The sequence below is a fragment of the Podarcis filfolensis genome (genome assembly GCF_964270895.1).
Source record: "Podarcis filfolensis genome assembly, chromosome: 2".
NCBI lineage: Eukaryota > Metazoa > Chordata > Lepidosauria > Squamata > Lacertidae > Podarcis > Podarcis filfolensis.
Window position 1 is genome coordinate 93,201,986 of NC_139605.1, and position 21,607 is coordinate 93,223,592.

Sequence of the window (21,607 nt, forward strand, 5' to 3'; positions counted from 1 at the left end):
CTCCGCCCCCCGTTTCTGGTCCTCCTCGTGCGGTGGGGTGGGGTGGGGGCGGAGAGGAGGGGGCGGGGACTGGCCGGCTGCTGCCGCCGCCCCACGCGGCGCCGGGGCTGGCGGCGCCCCCGGCGGGCTCCCCGTGCACTCCGTGCCCCTCTTGTCATGTTTGTGGTTTGGGACGAGGCGGCGAGTCCGTGCACCAAGAAAAGCCGCGCGCCCTCCAGCCCCGCCGCAGACCCCGGACAGCGCGGGCCCCGAGCACCGGCTCCCGCTCCCCACGCCGCTTTGCTCGCCGCTCCTTCGAGCCAGGGAGACGGGTCCAGAGCTGCCAGACCCTCGGCGAGGCGAGGAGCAGGCACAGGCCGGAGCCCCCCAACCGAAAGCCCGCCAAGCGCCGCCCGCCAAGCGCCGCCAGGGGCAGAGCGCGCACCCCTCCGCTGCCTCTGCCGTCGCAGCAGCAGCAGCAGCCGCCCGAGGCCAGGCGAGCAAGCGCCGATCGGCCGTCCAGCAAAGCGGCGGGCTGCGCTCCCCGGCTCCCTCTCCTCCTTCCCAACAGGTGGCTCCGCGTCGCCATGGGCAGAGGGGCCGTGCAGATGCTGCTGCTCTTGGGGCTGCTGCACTGGGGCCCCGGCGGGGAGGGCAGGAAAAGCTGGAGGCGGCGTGGGCAGCAGCAGCAGCAGCAACAACAACAACCGGCGGCGGGTCGGGAGCGGAGCGAGGCGGCTGGGCAGCCGGTGGAGAGCTTCCCATTGGACTTTACCGCTGTGGAGGGCAACATGGACAGTTTCATGGCTCAGATCAAGAGCCTGGCGCAGTCGCTGTACCCTTGCTCGGCGCAGAATCTGCACCAGGAGCTGAGGCTGCACATGCTGCTCAACAGCTCGGTCACCTGCAACGACGGCAGCCCCGCCGGGTGAGTGCACATGCCAAGCCTGACCCTTCTGCGATCTCCTTGCTTCGTCCCTGGCCCTTCAGGCACCTCCCCTTAGCCCATCTTCGTGGCTCCTGTGCTTAGTAGGAAGCGAAGAAACGTCTAAGAAAATAGAGCCCTTCTCCATCCTCTCTGCTTCTTTGCTGTCTCTTTTAATTTGTGCGCACAAACCCACGGCCACTTCCATCGGCGTGTGCTTTTGTGCTCTCCCGTTCCGTGCCCAACAGTTTTTCTTTTCTCAAGTTCATACCACTAAGAGTAAGAATCGGAGATGAACTTACTCTTAAACCTGTGCCTGAGGGCAGACAGAGCAAAAGTAGAAGTGGGTAGTAGGAAGAGAAAACTTTTTTGAATGCACCTATTATTTTTTTCTTATTGTCCCTTCCACTTTAGTTCCTTGTATTTGCTAGATTTCCTTATACAGTAGTCTCAAGTTAGGAGCTCTCCCTTATTCCGAGGAATATGCTCTAGTCCAGAAAACAGGGACTTTGCAAAGCAGAGTAGATAAAAAAAGTTATCTCCCAGCAGTATAGTTCCTTGGAACTCTGTAGAATAGTCATTGAAGCTCTGCGGTGCCCCTGTTTCTTTTAGATCTCAGTTCAGCTACCACAGCCCCTCTAGCACGAGCTGCTTTCTGAAACAAGAACTCTGTGAGTTCTCAAACTAGCTCCACGCAGACGCTCTGTGTATGTGCTGAGCAAACATGGATAACATTACCCGCTTCTTTGTAAAGCACCATTTCTGCGGAGGGGATGCTTGACAGAGCACGCACACGACTGTTTACTATTAATACCATTTGCTGGTCCCTCTCTGCTCCTTAGTACTTCAAAAGTGCTGAAACAATCCTTCCTAGTGTTCAAGCTCTGCTTCCACCATGTGGCCTTTGCTAAGAACGCAGCCAGTAACAGGTGGAATAACTCTTTCCTGCCTGGAAATACTTAGGAATGCTAGGAATTTGTTTAATGCATTTATTTTGGAGCAAGATGAAAGCCTGGCTCAGGGTCCCCGAGAAGGCCCTTTGATCAGACTTCGTTTGGAGCTCCTCTGACAGCCGTCCTGTTTCTTTCTCTTGTTCTTTAACCAAGTATTTTATGTAACCCTCTTGATATTATAATGAGTTGGTGTATCAAAGGGCTTGTGGCTGAGTGAGCCAGTCTCCCTAATTAAGTTCACGCTGCCTTCTGTTTGTTTTTATTTTAGCTACTACCTCAAAGAATCGAAAGGCAGTAGAAGGTGGCTGCTTTTCCTGGAAGGTGAGCTTGAGTTTTCTTTTAATTTATTTAAGCAAAGTTCAATCATTTTAGGCTCTTTTTGTAAAAAGTCGAGGGATGGCGGAAGAGCTTCCCAGCTGCTTTCTTCAAAGACTTATAGCGAGTGCTGGCTGCCTTCACTATAACCAATGTCTCCATCCTTTCCCCCCCTTTTACGGTTTCATATGCCATGCCACCTGGAGGTTTGCTGGCAGCCTAACTACTCACCAAACTTTAATCAAAGCTACTTAGTCAATCTACTTCTTGCTGTTGTTTGCTTGCAATGTTACTTTTGGCGTTGTATTTCCTAGGTTTCAATGCGTACATGCAGTAAGTCTCCAAACAGATTTTGGTCTACACATATATGCTGTTTTCTCTAATTTTCTTCTGCGTAATATGAAATAAATTAACTGGTACATACATTCCGGTCCTGAACTCATCATCTGTTTGGAAATGTCCCATTGCTTTTGATGGTACTGTGGTCCAAGAAATAGTGTTTTCAAAATTTTGCAAGCGACCGTATGAAACTGTGGCTAAGATTTATCGTTATTAATATAGTTACTTTTCACTACAGTATTTGTTACTAAAAAAAAAACCAAAAAACCATTTTGCATGCTTTTGCCATGCAAACATCTCAGCTACAGAATTCTCTGCAGTTTACAGAAGTAGTGTTCTTTGGGTAATTGGTACTAAACACATGTGAGGTAGATGGATCCACATAGAGAAACAAGCATTTTTGGGTGCTTCTGCATAATAGTGCAAATCCAGGCCTGGTTGAAAGGTTGGACGTGCCTTTTCAGGCTCCTCAGAATATTAAATATAAGTTTGGCTAGATCTAAAACCGGAAGGCATCAGATTAATTCTCAGGAAAGTTAGATGTTGATGAAAAGGCTTGTGGAAGTTAGCAAAATGTTCATAGGAGCACTTCAAGGCAGATCATGCTTTGGAAATGATGGCAACCTACCTTTTGAACAGCCTTATGCTGTAAGTGGCTTTTTATTTTACAGCACATGCTGCTTTTAAATTACACTATATTCAGAGATAGCACTGTGCAATGCAATCCTGCGCATGCTTACTCATAAGTAAGGAACACTGTGTTCAGTTGGGTTTCTTGGAGGGAAGCGTGCATAGTATCACAGTCTTAAAGTCACAACAGGGCCCCACTATCACATTATGCTGGATATTATGTAAGTGTTATTATGCTTTTTGAAAATCCCACTGCACTATAAACCCTACTCTGTGGAACCAGGATGAGTAAAAAAATAAATTCTTTCAATTAACTTAATGACACTAATAGTTTCTTATGCAAACTACAGTCTAAAAAGATGTAATAAGTGAAACAGGATGAAATGGACACTATCCGATTCTTGCTTTGTTTCTTTTCTGAATCAGGAGGCTGGTACTGCTTCAACAGAGAGAACTGCAACACTCGGTATGAAACAATGAGGCGACTTATGAGCTCCAAGGAGTGGCCCACTACCAGAACTGGTAAATTCTTTATTCTCACCAACCTGGGATTTACTCTATTAATTATATATTGCTTCTACTTTCTACGTTTTATTTTACTGGAGCGCCTTCCTGCTTCATTAAGTCCAAACCATGACAGCAGTGAAGCAGCATTCCATAATGCCATTTTAAATCAAACAGAGGAGACACTTCATGGTGCAGTTGCCACTGTAGAGAAAGTCCAGCCCTGTGCCCTAGCATTGCTGACTTATCTACAGTTAAGGAAGGATCATGGAACAGAGCTTTCTCTGCAGATCTGAGGGTGCACTTATCAGAGAGTATACTGCCCAGACCCGATATAAGGGCAGTTAACATATTGTAATGAGATGTTGTTACAGTGTGAGTATTTTTGAAATGAAGTGTTTTATCTGGACTGCTATGTCGCATTTAAAAAATTTTTTTAGTAGGCTTTTATGGTGATGCTTTGATAAGGGTTCCTTTCATTGTCTTCCTATTCTTGGTTTGGATACCTCTGTGTGGGAAATGGCATTAAAAATTCAAATTGTTATAAAAATGGACTTATACTGTTTCTAGAAATCAGGAATGCTAATTTATATTGCATCTGACAGCAGGGCAGTACATATTCAAACAATGTGAATGAGAACTGAAGATAACTTTAAAGTAATATGTTTTTCTTTTTTCTTTTTAAGTTCTGCATCAGTTCCCCCCTCCTTTTAGTTTTGATTCTTTTTGTTTTTGTCTGTATTGTCCTTTTATAAATAGCTATCATTATTTTTAATGGTGAAGAGCCACCTGATTGGAAGTGTATTGGACACCTGGGGGAAGAGCACACCTGGGAATAGCGACCCATGAACACTTTCTGTGTCCGTACCTTCAGTAAAGTGGGCAGCGATGATAGTGACTCCCTCATCAGTTGCCTGTAGGGATTGCAATGAGTTGTAAATCTCCTAAATAAGTCATAAATCTTCAAGATATGCAGAGAGACCTGTTAAGCAAATTCTACCAGAGGCTTGTTCAAGACTGCATTCATCTCTCTGGCTCCAGGAAACACAAACATCCCATAGGGTGTTATTCAGGGAGGGTGAAGTAGATGGCACATTGTGAGCAGACACCGGAGGGCTAAAGCCATCCGTTATTTTCCTTGCTTAGCACATTTACATCATCACAGGTATAAGCACTAGTTCAGAAAAACATCTGGCAGCCATGGGGGCTGGGATCAGGTATTGGCATAGCTGTCAACTTTTCCATTTTCTTGCGAGGAATCCTATTCAGAATATGGGAATTTCCCTTAAAAAAAGGAAAACGTTGACAGCTATGGGTATTGGTTTTTGGCCAGCACTTACGGTTGGTGTTGGGACCTCACTGCCTAATTCAGCCTTCCACATCCTGTTATCTTCCAGATGTGTGGAACTCCAATTTCCCATCAGCCCCAACCAGCAAGGCCAATGGACAGGGATTATCAGATGCAGCCTTCCTCAACCTTGGGTCCCCATATGTTTTTGGCCTACAACTCCCATGATCCCTAGCTCACAGGACCAGTGGTCAGGGATGATGGGAGTTGTAGGCAAAAAAAAAACCAAAACATCTGAGGACCCAAGGTTGAGAAAGCCTGCAATAGAATCATAGAATTGTAGAGTTGGAAGGGACTCTGAGGATCATCTGGTCCAACCTCCTGCAATTCAGGAATATGCAGCTGTCCCATACGGGGATCGAACCTGCAACTTTGGCACTATCAGCACCATCCTCCAACCAGCTGAGCTATACAGGCTGATAAGCATTGTAGTTCAACAATTTCCAGAGGGTCACAAGTTCCCGTTTCTGTTTTTTAAAAAATTCTGCATAATACTGTTGTCTCTTTGGATGGAGAGATTTGAAAAAAGGATAGGGATCCTACATCTTTAATTCTTGTGTACTTCATACTCTAGTGAAATATCCAACTCTATGATTCTATGTGTATGCATCTGCTTATTTGCCTGGAGTAGGAATTAGCTTCTTATTTGAAATTTTAGAGTTTCAGTTTGGGAAGTGTATAATTTGTATCATTTTACTTCAGCCTCTCTTTCTTGATTCCCTTCCTCTTCTCTATTCCTTTAATGGCACAAACATGGATACATTAGGGGATGATTTATTGGATACACTGTATTCTTTTAAATTCTGAGAAACTAGGAAATAATTTATTGTCTGCACTTTATTCTTGCAAATGCTGAGACCCACATACATAAGGCATGGGCCAGATTAAAGGCCTGTTCTTGGAGATATGTGTACAAAGTCCTTGCCTCTTTAGCATCTTTTGCTATTCTGTTACTTTCAAATGTTCTCCACACATTGCTGCTTTGATATCTGACAGATGTTTTTCTTTTTGAATATATTTTTATTCTTCCATCTACAGGAACTGGTATTCTGTCATCACAACCGGAGGAAAATCCACACTGGTGGAATGCAAACATGGTGTAAGTAGGGGAATGATTGTGTGAGTTGGGAGGAACACAACAGATGTGATGAAGCAAGCAATATACAGGGACTGGAATCAAAGTCCTTTGTGGCTGTAAAATGTCAAAATGGGTAGGATAGCATAATTGACAACTTCAGTTTGTTTATTTGAGGGTATTTGTACCCCATCTACTAACCAAAGTTTTCAAGGCAGCTTACAATATATTTCAAACACAGTAAAAGAGATGGTGATACAAATGTCACTACAGCAAAGCAAAAAGCCCACCATCCCTTTGTTCTCTGATGTTCCAGCAAATGCCATCCTATATAGTCAAATCTCCTGGCTATTGAAGCAGCTAGAGTTCTATATAGTCCAGGAAATCTTCACTGGGTGGCTTTTGCTGATGTCTCTCACAGCCCCAACCCTAGTGGTAGACACAGGAGGTATTGGGTGGAGCAAAGATGCTACCATGCCTTCATTTGCATTATATTCGGGAAGAGAAAGTAGATGGAGAAAACAAGAATACCCCCAAAAGCTTCTTCATTGATGTAGGAACACGGCGGGCAGATAAGGGTTTGGGACTACTTAAAAGTATGACATGGTTGCCGTAGCAAACACTGGCAGTATGTAAGGGGCTGGCACATGTCTCCATGCGTGCTGTGGACATGCACGAAGCTGCAGGCTGTGACATATATCTGCATTTGGGCATGTGTGTTTCCTTTTCAGGCTTTATGCCTTTATCATGACAGTGGTACACAGGGATATGTGCCTGCTTTGCAAAGTGTAAAACACACTGTTAATGTCCGTTAAACAAACACAGTGCTCCTTGAGTGAGTTCTTTCTGGGAGTATCCAGCTGGTACCATGAGATTTGAATGGGCATGAAATTGGTTTCTTTCCGACTCCCTTTGGGTTTAATTTGCTTGACCCCTGCTTCACCCCTCCCTGCATGTCAGAGGAATAATGGCGCTCACATATCTCTTGTCTCTTGCAGTTTCATCCCGTATTGCTCAAGCGATGTCTGGAGCGGAGCCTCTGCCAGGATTGAGAAAAGTGAGTGCTTCTGATAGGCTCCTGCTGCCAGACAGACATTATGCATTAAAGGGGATATGGCCCAACTTCTCTACAGTTATGCAAATGAAGAAATGGTTCTTGCCAATGGGCAGGAAGGAATAATAAATATTCTCCGGATAAAACATCCGCTTGCTAACTCTGCTTTGTCATGGTTCAGAGCCCCATCACGCAGCAGTAGCCTGAAGGGAATAGCTGCATCCTGAATGTCTGAGGCCCAGCCAGTCTGTTTAGCTAAATGTCCCCCACTCCTCCCCACTCCCCCCGCAGCAGCCAGGGTTTGGTAGGGAAGAACTAAACAATGCCAGGATTCACAGACTGAATCATGAATGCTCCCAAGGATGGGTTTGAGGGACTTGATCACCTAAACCTATCACCAAAAAATGACACAGAGAGGCCAGAGAAAAACTGTATTTTGATGGATGTTGACCTAAATGCAGTTCAAAAGTTTGGGGCTACCAGCATCGTTGGCTCAGTAGATCAGGTTTGGGGAAGCTTTGACTCTTCAGATGTTACTAATCTGCAACTCCCATCAGCTCCTGCAAGCGTAGTCAATGGCCATGGATAATGGGAGCAGCAGTTAAGCAACATCTGGAAGGGCAATGGTTTCCCCACAGCTGCAGCAGTTCAAATCTGAATCCTATTATAGTCCTTTCCTCTCATTAATTCACTGGTCTCTTTAGGATGACTCTTTTCCTCTTGGTGGCAACTGCTGATACCTTGGCTTGTCGGGTGCCTCTGGTAAAAAGATAGGGCTCCCTCATGAACTTTTAATACCCTTGCAGGAGAGGGAGCTTCAGAAGCTGGCATGACAAGGTCCACCTGCTGAAATTCCCTCTTCTACAAGGTTGTTTAGAGCAGTGTTTCCCAACCTTTTTCCGACTGTGGCCCATTTCCTGTTTCCTTCCTGTGCCCCCCTCTGGTGTAGCCAAGGAGGGGGGATGGGGGCAGCCCCCCCAAAATAAGTAAAAATCATTACAAATCTAAGGTTCTCTCCCCCAACTTAAACCCTGGCTACGCCCATGCCCCTCCATCCTACCAGTAGAAAGGTAGCTATTTAAATGTTTTGTTTGTAAATAGAATATGCATTGTTTATAATTTATACAAAATACAATTACTGGTACATAAAATGATAGGAACATAATGAAGTATTGTTGAAGCAGAAAAACATAGAATCATAGAGCTAGAAGGGACCCCATCTTTCTAGTGCAACCCCTTGCAACATAGGAATCTCAGCTAAAGCATCCGTGACAGATGGCCACCCAACCTCTGCTTAGAAACCTCCAAGGAAGGACAGTCCAGAACCTCCCGAGAGAGATCCATCTTCCATGTATTATAAAAAGTAAACCACACTTATTTGACCCCAGTCATCTGACACAGAGGGGGAAACCTACAGATACAGTCCAAAAGGTGCACAGGGAGTTCTATATATATGGGAGAATTTTAAAAAGCAAGTGGTCCTCACTGATCTGGTGCAAAAAGATCTTGTCACCTGGAGGAGCTCTGGCTGCCTAGATAAAACACTATAGTCCCACACAGCCTTACCCAGGAGTGAACTCAGTGTGGTTTTCTTCTGAGTAGACACTTAGTTATTTACCAGATGCTAGTCAGCAGCACCAGACGATCCCGCTTGGCTAGGCGCTGGGATGGATTTCACCCCATGCCTTGCAGAGCCGGGCTGACACTGCTGACGGGCCCTGCACCCCTAGGCAACATCCAAAGGCCCCGATCCAGCTAGACGCTGGGGTGGATTGCATCCTGTTCCTCGTAGAGTCTGGCCCAGCACTGGCAACAGCAACAAGCAGCTCTGGCTCGCCCAGACTTGCCCATTCCACCCCACCACCGTACTTATCTGACCTGCTTGTGATTGGCCAAGTGGATAGGTAGCCAATCAGGATTTTAAAAAATAAAAAGATTTTTTAAAATTTACTTCTCACTTCCCTCTGTGGCCCCCTACCCTTGTGCTGTGCCCCACCTTTACACATTTTTCACCTGTGGCCCCTGTAGACTATCCTGGGGGGGCCCCCAGGAGGGCCATATGGCCCGCCGATTGGGAAACACTGGTTTAGAGGCACAGGGGTGCTGTCTCTTTTACCCTACTACAGTGGTACCTCGTGTTACATACACTTCAGGTTACATACGCTTCAGGTTACAGGCGCTTCAGGTTACAGACTCCGCTAACCCAGAAATAGTACCTCGGGTTAAGAACTTTGCTTCAGGATGAGAACAGAAATCGTGCACCAGCGGTGTGGCGGCAGCAGGAGGCTAAAGCTAAAGTGGTGCTTCAGGTTAAGAACAGACCTCCAGAACAAATTAAGTACTTAACCCGAGGTACCACTGTAATAATGTATCACAACATAACAGTCCTGCATGAGAATACTTAACATTTCACAATCCTGCCTCTTATAACAGTACAAGATTAACATCTGGTTCAATGAAGCATTTCTGACATAAAAAAGGACAGAGAAGAAAAAAACAATATCCTTTATTCCAACAGACTATTTCAGTCAGTCAGCATTTTTGAAGTGGGTTGAGCAGATCTACTGCCTTGACTTCAGAGACATCGATAGAGGAAGTTATTTGAGCCACCAGTTTTGAGAGGGTGAGCAGATTCAACTGCCTTATCTGTATTTCCTTAAGAAAGAGTTTCTTGAAATACTTCAGGAACAAAGGATATTGTTTTTCCCCCCTTACACTGCTGATCTTGGTGTTTCCCAAGTAGCATTGGTCCTCAGGTGAGCACCATGGTAGCTATAAATTTGAACTGCAGGCGCATCTAGTGCTTCCACTGGCCTTGTGTGTAACTTCAGAGAGCCAGGATTGGTTGCCACCGTTTTAGGCTGTGTGTGTATCTTTTCTCTTTGCCTTAAAGACAACAAAGGGATTTCTGATACATTAAAAACTTGACAGTTCCCCTATGGCATAAGCTTTCACCACATAGGTAAATCAAAAACCAATAATAATGGATCTTCACTTGTTATGTTGTGGAAGGTTGTTGAGCTGCTTTTCTGTCTTTTGCCTAGAGGTGGTAGCATTTCAGAGATGGGAGATATAACCTTGTGCAAAATTACGTTCTAGTGATTTTAGGGCTGAGACATCAGGTGACGAAAGATACTGAGTTCTGCTAGCAGAAACCCACACAAGAGCCTCTGCTTGTGAAGTGGGACTTTCCTCTATCCCACGAAATTGCCTTGGCGGAGACGTATTAGAAGGACAAGCTGGGACAGTGTGCAGGAGAAAGAGAGGGGAAGATGGTTCTGTCTGGCAAGCTGAAATGCTCATGCTGATGGAACAATTGCTATAGCACTTTGTTAATTCTTCTCAGTACACCTGAGGTACATAGCTAGACCCACAAGCACCAGCTAGGTTCCCACAGGATTTTGTTTGCAACAGAACTATTTTTAAAAATAAAATTTAATTACATTTAAATTCTGCCTCCCCTTCAAGGAGTTCAAGGCAGCACCCACGGTCTTCCCCACTCCACTTCATCCTTGCAACAAGGTTAGGCTGAGAGATACTGAGTGGCCCAAGGTTACCCAGAAAGCTTCATGTCTGAGTGGTGACCCTGCTCTCCCAGGTCCTAGTCTGAGACTCTATAAAGATGTTGTCTGTTCTTCCAATTCATATAGGCCACAAGCCTTCAGTGGAGAGGAATGGGAAAATGTTTTAACTAAACTGCAGCTTAAGCAATTTTGTTTACTGTGCACTTTTTTCTTTTCCTCCTCCCCACAGATGAATTTGTCTTCATGGGTGCCCTTATCATTCAAGAGGTTGTAAAAGAGTTGGTGGGAAAAGGTCTTGGGAACGCCAAAGTCCTCCTACTAGCAGGAAGCAGGTGTGTGTATACAAGGACTGTCTAGAAAGTGCCTGTCTGTCTCTCTCTCTCTCTCTCTCTCTCTCTCTCTCTCTCTCTCTCTCTCTCTGTGTGTGTGTGTGTGTGTGTGTGTATGGGGGAAGATTGCCAATTGACTTGTTGGTGATGGGCATGACTTTTATACCACAGGCCCCCTTGCCCTCTTGATGGAAAAAAAGTGCTGAAATTAACAAAGGCTACCTTTATCTTGATTTCTGCATATTTGTGATTGTCCTACTTTGTGGTGTTAGAAGATGCGTTTCAATATGCTTCTTGAACAGTAGCAGCACTTTTGGATGAGGAAGAAGGGGGACTTCTATGTGAGATTCCAGTAATGTCTACAACCGATGCCGTAATACTGGGGGGTATCTGAACTGGTTATTACATTTGGGTAGTGGAATATTTTGATGTCAAGGTGCTTGGGTTTATTCTCCTCAAATTAACCTCCCAGCAGGTGATACAGCTCACTAGCTTAAAGTGGTAGATCTCTGGGTTGAATGGCAGTAGATCAGCAAGGATTTTAGACTTTCAATTGTTTAACAGTAGCAAGCACCAAATGAGCCCCCACCTTCCCCCATCAAATTAGAATGCTGAAATAAAACTTGGGAGAACCAGCAAAGGATTTTTATATGGGGGAACTGTGAGCTCAGACCAGTTACGATGCCTAGGATAGAATCTTGTACTCAGAAGCAGTTCAGTGATGAAATGTCCAAGTGAGTATCTTTTGCACCTGTCTCCAGAGATAGCAGGATTCTACTGAAATCCAAACTAGATCCCACAAGCAGCCACTGTCTCTTCCAAGCAGCCATCTCGTTAGGTTAGGTCAGGGGTAGGCAATCTAAGGCCTGGGGGCTGGATCCGGCCCAATCGCCTTCTCAATCCGGCCCGCGGATGGTCCAGGAATCAGCGTGTTTTTACATGAGTAGAATGTGTCCCTTTATTTAAAATGTTATTTGTGGGGCCTGCCTTGTGTTTTTACATGAGTAGAATGTGTGCTTTTATTCAAAATGCATCTCTGGGTTATTTGTGGGGCATAGGAATTCGTTCATTTCCCCCCCCCCCCAAAAAAAATAGTCCTGACCACCACGTGGTCTGAGGGACGGTGGACTGGCCCACAGCTGAAAAAGGTTGCTAACCCCTGAGTTAGGTTTTCCAAGCACCCACCACTCCTTTAATGGCTACAAAATGGGATTCTAGAGTTGGAAGGTGCATTAAGGTTGCAATTCTGCACCCTTTTACATGGGAGCAAACTGCATGCATAGGATTGCACTGTTAAGATAATGCAACCCTCTAAGGCCGGATTGGCACCATCCCAATTCTTTTATTCAGTAGCTTCCTATCTTGCCACATTCCTTAACAAATCAAAATGGTCATAGTGTTCTGTGCAGTTTTATTTGTCTGAAGCATCTTTGGAATATAGCCAATATATAAGGTTAAAGGTTTAATTACAATCAAGCAGTAATTTTTGTTAAGTTAAAAAAATGCAAATGAGCACAGTTTACAAAAGGTAATAGCTAACAAGGCACACTAGAAGAGCACCCTATGAATTCAGATGTGGATGGCAGGTGTTTAGAGAGTCATGGCCCTTCTGTAAGCAATCCTGAATACGTCTGTGGTTGTGTTACAGTCTCATTTGAAAGACTGATGCTGTCATTGCAGTGCTGGTGGAACAGGGGTGCTCCTGAATGTAGATCGAGTAGCCGAGCAGCTGGAAGAGATGGGGTATCCTGGGATTCAGGTCCGTGGCCTTGCAGATTCTGGATGGTTCTTGGACAATAAACAGTATCGCAGAACAGACTGCATTGATACCATAACCTGCGCCCCTACAGAAGCCATCAGGAGAGGAATTAGGTATTGAATTATTCTTTTCAAGACTGGGCAGAGACACCTAGTCTTCCTTTCTTTCTGTAATTATAAGAAGTATCTATTACCTTTAGCTGATGAAGTTCTATTTGGAAAAGAAATAGTATTAATGAAATGTGGCTGAGTAGAAGGTGTTGTCGTCCCCCCCCCAATAGTAATCTGGCACGAAAGTAAGACAAGTATAATTTTCTTCTTGCTGAAATGTATGATTTGTTCAGTTTGCAGCTCTGCTGCCCTCTGCTGTCTGTAATTTTTGTAACTTGCACATTTTTGGATCTCGGCTGCAGAACAAGCTGCTGTAATTAACTCTTGTTATCATGTCATCTTTCAGGTATTGGAACGGACTTGTTCCTGAACGCTGCAAGATGCAGTTTAAAGAGGGAGAGGAATGGAATTGTTTCTTTGGCTATAAAATTTATCCCACACTGCGATGTAAGTATGAAACGGAGAGTTTTCTGCTTTCTGTTTGCTGATCTGAAATGCGCTTCAGAAGATTCCTCATTATCAGTATTAGCAAGGGCCAGCAGTGTCAACGCATTGAAGACTTTAATGGATAGTCATGTACCTTTTAACAGAAAGAATTTCTGACTCCCAGTTGCTTAGCAGTAGCAATAGCTAAGTGAATTGTTGGATTTGAATAAATATTACCACTCAGAATAGATGTTCCTTGAGATGCTGAAGGAATGCTGACAACTTAGTTTTATAAACAAAACCTACTACATTGTTAAGAAAGGATTCCATTCCCTATTGCAGTAACACACCAGAATCAAAATAACCTTGAAAGATAAGAAAGTGTATTCTTAAATTTCTGCCTCACTGACTAAAATTGTGCATTTTAAGCTTTAGCTGATTAAACCAATGGAAGTTTGCATCCCTGATAATGGGGAAACCTTTCCTCAATTCTTCTTGCTGCAGGTCCTGTGTTTATAGTACAGTGGCTCTTCGATGAAGCCCAGCTCACCGTGGACAATGTACATTTGACTGGCCAGCCAGTGCAGGAGGGGCAGTGGCTATACATCCAGAATTTGGGTCGTGAACTTAGGAACACCCTTAAAGATGTGACGTTAGTCTTGCCTCTTCTCTTTTCCTAAATACTTTCCAATATGTTCTTCTAAATATGTGGTCTGGAAACCACATTCTTTTTAAGATCACTGTGTGGTTTTTGTTTTGTTTTTAAATTGAGAACTTCCAATATCCTAACAATAAGGCTACATATACGCTATACATTTAAATCACCTTTCCCTGCCTCAAAGAATTCTGGGCACTGTAGTTGGTTAAGGGCTGCTGGGAATTGTAACTCTGTGAGGGGTAAACTATGGTGCCCAGAATACTTTGTGGGAAATAATGTTTTTTGGATGTACTTTAAAGGTATAGTGTGGACTTAGCCTAAGACACTTTGTCAGATAAATTCTCGAATTACTGTCTACATTCATTCTGTGTTAGGAATCTGGTTTGTTTTGTAAGCCACCAAAAACAATTGGAGGAAATTTTGCTTGAAATTCGCTGCCGATCTTGTAGCAGCCACTGTGTCCAGTCACAGTTATCTCTACAAATAAAGCACAAGGATACCCAAAGCCGTATTGTGAGGAATGACCAAACACTGGGTTGCTGGGAAGGAAATGTATCAATATTTTGCATTGCTCCTATCACACCTATTCTATATCTTGTTCTTTTCTGCTTCAGTGCCAGCTTTGCTCCCGCTTGTTTGTCTCATGAGATCATCACACGCAAGTAAGTACCTAGGTTGGGGAGATGAACTCTCCCTCTTGCTTTGTACTTTCTCCTATTTGTGGGGGCTACGGTGCAGCCCTAGCCATGTCTACTGAGAAGTAAGTCCTATTGAATTCAGTGGGATGTACTCCCAGGGAAGTAGGGTTAGGATTATAGCCTTGGTACCGAAGAGAGCACCAGGGAAGACAGTTCCCCAGCCGCCCACTTGGGAAGGCTCACTAGAAAATGGCAAAAGGTCCTGATAAGCAGAAGTAATTGCTCCTATGTCTTGAGGAACTTCTTTAACCCTTTAAGAGCCAATGTAAGTTGGCTCCTGTGTTATCTCGCATTTGATTCTGGAAAGAATGACGCAGAGACCTCGGAGGCATTGCAGAACGCCCACATTCTCACCGATACTATTTCTGTGCTGCATCTGTCAAGAGCTTACTCTGTCCCCTTCCTTGCAGACACATCACGATGGCATAATGCCTGCATGTGACTTAGGTCCATGTTCTTGGTGGCCAGTGGGAGGAATTCAATGTAGCGCTGTGGCAATTGTTCCATCAGCGCAAGCATTTCAGCTTGCCAGGTGGAACAATTCCCCCATCCCTCTCCCCATGTGTTGCTCGGGGGGGGGGATTCTCCTGAACTTCCCCAATCCAATTTTGTGGGGCACCTGGGAAGGGAGGAACCCCATTAGTGGAAGTCTTTTTGCAAGCTTCCACTAGCAGAACTCGTCGACGGAATCCCATTTTGAGCAGCTGTTCTTCTGATCACAGCCTTTCTATTTTGGAGCGTGCGAAAGGTTAAGCGCTAATGAACATGATCAATAACAGTGATGCAACTTGTGTGGTTTGTGTCTGCAGTCATTGGACAGACATCCAAGTGAAAGGGACCTCTTTACCCCGCGCCCTGCACTGCTGGGATCGCAGCCTCCACGACAGCAACAAGAATGGGAAAGCTCCGCTGAAAGGCTGCCCTGTCCATCTGATTGACAGCTGTCCCTGGCCACACTGCAACCCCACATGCCCTACCATCCGGGACCAGTACACAGGACAAGAGATGAACGTGATCCAGTTTCTCATGCATATGGGGTTTGATGTGCAGAAGATGGCGCAGCAGCAGGGTCTGGAGCCCAGTAAACTGCTGGGGATGCTGAGTAGTGGTAGCTAGGAGAGTTTTCCACTAAGGAGGACTGCATGACTGCGTATAGAGCAGGAGCCTTTTAGCTCCCCTCTCAAACTTCCTGCCCTCCTTGCTCACTTTCATAACATAAGCATCTACACAGACACATACAGGCACAAGTCATGCACGCACACTCTGGCACAGTTAGTATTATCAGGATAAAATGAACACCAGTTGATTGAAATGTTACCTCTACTTCAGGGGACAGTCTCAGCTAAGCGTCACCTCTGTCTGCAATAATTCACTAACGGTCTGCAGGGAGCGCATAGAAAATCACGAACCCTCTCCAGAGTTAAAAGGACTGTATACTTTTTGCCTTTTCCAAGAACTTTTCACACCATGAGACTGACAACAAAAGGTGCTTTGGGGGGGCGGGGGAAGAAAAGGACTGGATTATTTGTCCAATTAGAAATGATGAAGGTATAGCTGATTATATGACTTCCTGGAGGCCAGCATCTCACGATGTAACATAATAATGTACAAACCGAGCACACAGGCTAGAAAAGGACTTATCTTGTACTCAATTTACTTTTGTATTATTTTATAAAATGATTTTTATTAATTTTTAAAGAAATAAGCAAGAAATATAAGATTAATGATATTGTTTTGTAACATATTTTTTTAAATAATGAAGAAAAAAACACCTTGTGCTATTTTTTGGCAATGTGAAAATATTTATTTTAATATGTAAATGCTATTTATAAGGGCTGACCCAAGATATGCTCACATGTTGTTGTAAAGTTGTAAATACTTCTCCTTTGGAAAGGTTTTCCTTCTGATCACATATGTGTGAGAAAGGGCAAGGGTCAGCAGTGGCATTATTATTATTATTATTATTATTATTATTATTCAAATTGTTTATTAGATCCCCATGACTCTTTTGAAGTATGTTTCTTGTTGTTTGTGAAAGGGGGAAAGATTATCAACCACAGCCTCAGTAAAGAGCTTTTATCCTTCCTGCTCACCTACGTTCTCTCCATCTTTTGTTCAGAGAGGACTGTGTCCTTACCTGCGAATCAGATCCTGGAGATATCCCAGATAATTTCTGCCCTTAACAGTGGAGTAGCTGATTTTGAAGTATATGGATGTTACTGCTCAGAAATAGCCCGTCACATTTCTTCTGTGCTGTTAAATTTTAGTTGCAGCATTATGTCATTAAAAGCTTCCATGCTTGTCAGGGTTGAGGGCTAATGCAAATTCCAGACTCCTTCCAACACCAAGCAAGGACTTGGCAGATATTCTGCAGTCAACTCTGGCTTGATTTCCAGGAACCAACTCACATCTGGTTGAGCCTTTTCTCTCTGGACTTTAAGGATGTAATAATAATAATGGAAATGAAAGGAATAGAAAGGTGCCCAGACATATTTTTTTTTTCAGTTGCCAGGCACCCTCATATTATCAAATGAGTACATTATTGTCACCTCCCTCTAATTTACTTCAGATGGTCGGAAACAGAATCACATCACCATTGGTTACTACAGGTAAGCAATTTTGGTCTTGAGTCTCATAGGTCTTGCAAGCCCTTAATCTCCTGTACTCCTACCCTAGCTAGGAAGCCCTAGTAGGTTAAAAGATAGGAGAAGATCAAGCTGTTGCAATGCACTTGACTATTTACTATCATAAGGATTGTTTATTTAAGACCAAATGCAAAAACTTAATCCATAAAGTTTTTTGTTTTAAAGGTAATGTACTACGTGCCCTAGGCAGACAAATGGCAGAAAAGGGATGCAGGAGTCGTTGCCATTCCAGCTGATCACAAGGAAAGTAAATGCTGGGTTGGGTTATCCCAGTCAGCTAGTGGGGGGAGATGCAACAGAAAAGGGCAGGGGGAAAAGCAGCCTTCAGTAATGCATAGTCAGCTGAGAGAGGCCAAGAGTCTTGAAATGAACTGCCCCAGATCTTAGCTCAGTGATAGAGCACAAAAGGTCTTTTCAGCTGTGGGCTGGTCCACTGTCCCTCAGACCATGTGGAGGACCGGACTATATTTTTTGGGGAAAATATGAACGAATTCCTATGACCCACAAATAACCCAGAAATGCATTTTAAATAAAAGCACACATTCTACTCAAGTAAAAACATGCTGATTCCGGGACCATCCACAGGCCGGATTGAGAAGGCGATTGGGCTGCATCCGGCTCACGGGCCTTAGTTTGCCTACCCCTGTCTAACACCTAGACTACCATGGCCAGGCAATGTTAACCATGCTGGAGCTAGTGGAAGCAAGGGACTGACTCTGTAAGGCACCTCTCATCATGTTCCTAGGGCAAAAGATGAGAATTGGTACTCCAGATTGTTTGAGTGGTAAGAAGGTCTGGCATCAAACAACAGAGGAAGGAAAGAAGCTGTTTGATCGATCACAAAAATCTGATACAGAAGGATGCTGTTACCCTAGGACCTGACATCACAAGGCAGTGTGGGAAGGGTAAAACAGGGTGTTCCTGGGTGGGGTGAGATGACAGAAATTGACTTGGGTGTCTTGTCTCAAGAAGGGAGAGAGCTAATTGCCTAAGGCAGGGATGGGTGACCTGCAGTTCCCCCAGATGTTATTGGACTCCAACTCCCATCAGCCACAGCCAGCAGGGCCAGTGGTCAGGGATGATGGGAGTTGTAGTCCAGTTACAGCTGCAAGTTCTTGGGTCCTGGCCTAAAAGCATCAATTAAAGTGTCACTGATGACACTGCCTCTTTTCTCTCTGATTACCCCCATTTCTTATTTCTCCCTTTTTTATTCTCTTTATGAGTTCAAATATCAGCATTCAAAATCACACAGGGAGCCAACATGAGCTTGATGTAAAAAGTGAGGTTTGGATTTTGCTGCCCAACTCCCCATGAGACTCTTGAGTCCCCTAAGTCCATGATTGGTCAGAGAAGAATGGATGAAGGCAAGACCCAGGGGAAAGCAAGGCAGATATTTATTTTTCTGTTGCAACAGAGTTCCCTCCTCTCCTTCCATGGAGGGAGATACCCTGAACAAAAGTGTGCAGGAACCTTTACAGACTTTTGACATTGCCCAACCCCCTTAGCCAAAAACCACCCCAAAATTATCATACATCATAGGAGGCGGTCTACAGCAGAAATCCTGTCTGCCGGGATACCTGATAATGGTCGCTGATTGCGTTACATGGGTAGCCTGGCCATTCTTTTGTAGTGGTTTATACTTTATTTCCTGAATCCAGGTCATAGGCTCACCCTATTCATACACAAATACACCCTTAAAACAGGATTTGTAAGCAAAAAGACAATGGGAAGTCTTTCCCTATTTGCCTCCCTTACTGCAGAGGAATATTTGAGGTCATTGGGAGAGTCAAAATGGCTTCAGGATTGCTCTTCTGTACTATTTCAGACACATGGTTTATATATTTAGATATGTGTGCATTTGTGAATATTATATATTTGAGAACTTAGAATTCTTATAGCAAGCTAAAAAGGCCCCTTGGTGCAGATGTCCACCTCTCATTACACATTGAGGTCTGTACATGCAGCCAGCGACAGACAAGACAGAAAGATGGTACTAAGGTGCTCCCCTCTTATGTAATGGTCTTGCAATATCTGGCAGCCAAGACAGGTGGCCTCACTCGAATGGCACTGATGGTCTGGCTTACTGTGAAAATTAGAGTATTAAGGAGATGGGTGCATGAATGACAGCCTTCCAACAAACACTTTTGAGCTAAATATTTGGAGGGCTCCTGCAATTAATGGGTTGTTTGGTGTTCAAGTTTGGCCTAAACTTGAATGAATGAAATCCTTCCTCCTTTTTGCTCTAGCTCGTTATTCAACAAGTTACCTGAAACCAGAACAAGTAAAGTTAGGGCAAACCTGGGACACTGACATGTTGAATATAAAAAGAAATGAAGGGCTTGTAACACAAAGCAAAAGTAATCGGAAGTAGAAAGTGTTTGTATTATCTTGGTCTCTCTAATCTGATGTCTAAAATGTTGGACAAAACCTGGTGTGGGCTGTACATTGCTAACAGCGTTCCTGTTATGTATTCAATTTATTTTAATTTTTTTAAGGTACACAAAAAAGAATTTTATATCATATTTTCCCTATATCAAAAGACATGAGTTTGAAATAACATCAATTTCAGTCTTTGCTTCAGTGTTTTGGAGTGGAAGACCATAACACTACAGAACAATCCAACCATAATCCAGCAATGGATTTCTATATAAGCAGCTGTCGTTAGCACTCTAAGGATAGGTAGCTGAGGGTTAAACAATAACCAGGAAATCCGGCCTGCAAGCAAACTGCTTTCTATGAGATTGTCAGGTCACCGTGCAGTCTATGATCCCTAGCCATGCTTGACTGAGAATGCCGCTCCAAACTATGAGAGGAGAAAAGAGAGTGCCCTGCCAGGTTGCTCTGCAAAATTACCTCCTGACCTCACAGCTCAGAGTATCATTTCAGGCCTCCACCTACTTACCCAGAGCTGGCATTGTCATCAGCCCACATCTACTCCAAGCAGAGTGCTGGTGTGCGCCATTAAGTGTGAGCAGCAGCTTCCGGGACCAGTTTCTATGGAGGTGCCTCTGAAGCTACAGCTACCATTTGCCTGTAGGGGCAGGAGATAAGCTAACTTCCAGCTTCCCCACCTCCAAATCTGCAGACATATCGGGGTTCATAGCTCAGTGGTAAAGCACACGTTTTGCATGCAGAAATCCCAGCTTCAATTCCTGGCATTTCAACTTTTTACAACAAAGATTAGAAAATATGGTAATTCAGGCCCTGCAAAACCCACTGCCAGTCAACAGTTGATAAGAGCAAGCCAATAATAATAATAATAATAATAATAATAATAATAATAATAATAAAGTTTTATTTATCACCTGCCCTCCCCAGCTAAAGCCGGGCTCAGAGTGGCTAACAACAGTAAAAATAACACAGTTTACATAAAATCATAAGCATTTAATTGAAATACATTCTAAAATCAATTCAGAGTCAAATTAATGGCAATCATTGGGCCAGAGTTCTATGAGGATTACAAAAGGAGGGGGTCAGGCTGTGCCTCAGCCAAAGGCCTGGTGGAACAGCTCTGTCTTGCAGGCCCTGCGGAAAGATGTCAAGTCCCACAGGGCCCTAGTCTCTTGTGACAGAACGTTCCACCAGATCGGGACCACAGCCGAAAAAGCCCTGGCTCTGGTTGAGGCCAGCCTAACCTCCCTGTGGCCCGGGACCTCCAAGATGTTTTTATTTGAAGATCGTAAGGTCCTCCATGGGACATACCAGGAGAGGCAGTCCTGTAGGTACGAGGGTCCTAGGCCGTATAGGGCTTTAAAGGGCTTTAAATAACTTAAGAGGATCAGGGCCCATCTAGCTCAGGAGTCTGTTGCCACAGTGGACAACCAGATGCCTGTGGGGACCCTAAAAGCAGGACCTTAGTGCCAGAGCACTCTGCCCATTAGTGACTGCCAACAGTCAGAGGCATACCGCCTCTGGGTATAGTATATAGCTATCATAGCTAGAGGCCATTTCCTCCTTGAATTTGTCTAATCTTCTTTTAAAGCCATCCAAGTTGGTGGCCATCACTACAATAAACAATAGAATTTGCGTAAGCCAGCTTCAGTACAAATGGCAACAACAAAAGTGACTAGCCCTCTCGAGTTCACTCTTGCGGTCAAATAGTCAGTTTCAGGGAATCCCTGAAAGGAGATGGAATGTCTCCCCGCAACCACTATCAACCATGCAGAAAAAGTTCAACATGACAAAACAAATGATATATTTTAGGTGGACTCCTTGCTTCCCCGTACTTTCTTCTGGGACTCTAGTCCAAGCGTCAGCAAACTTTTTCAGCCGGGGGCTGGTCCACTGTCCCTCAGACCTTGGGGGGGGGGGCTGGACTATATTTTGAAAAAAAATA

The 21,607-nt window shown here is 44.4% G+C and overlaps 1 protein-coding gene across 1 annotated transcript; it reads left to right on the forward strand.

Annotated features, from left to right (window-relative positions):
• Window positions 1-63: 63 nt before the first annotated feature.
• Window positions 64-16,718, forward strand: NOTUM (notum, palmitoleoyl-protein carboxylesterase). The gene is made up of 11 exons (XM_083598358.1): window positions 64-907; window positions 2,126-2,178; window positions 3,568-3,663; window positions 6,032-6,092; window positions 7,067-7,125; window positions 10,876-10,978; window positions 12,656-12,847; window positions 13,191-13,291; window positions 13,775-13,922; window positions 14,543-14,590; window positions 15,436-16,718. Exons 1-11 carry the CDS (start codon window positions 567-569, stop codon window positions 15,740-15,742), a joined length of 1,509 nt encoding a protein of 502 aa, XP_083454484.1. The 5' UTR covers window positions 64-566; the 3' UTR covers window positions 15,743-16,718.
• The last annotated feature ends 4,889 nt before the right edge of the window (window positions 16,719-21,607 follow it).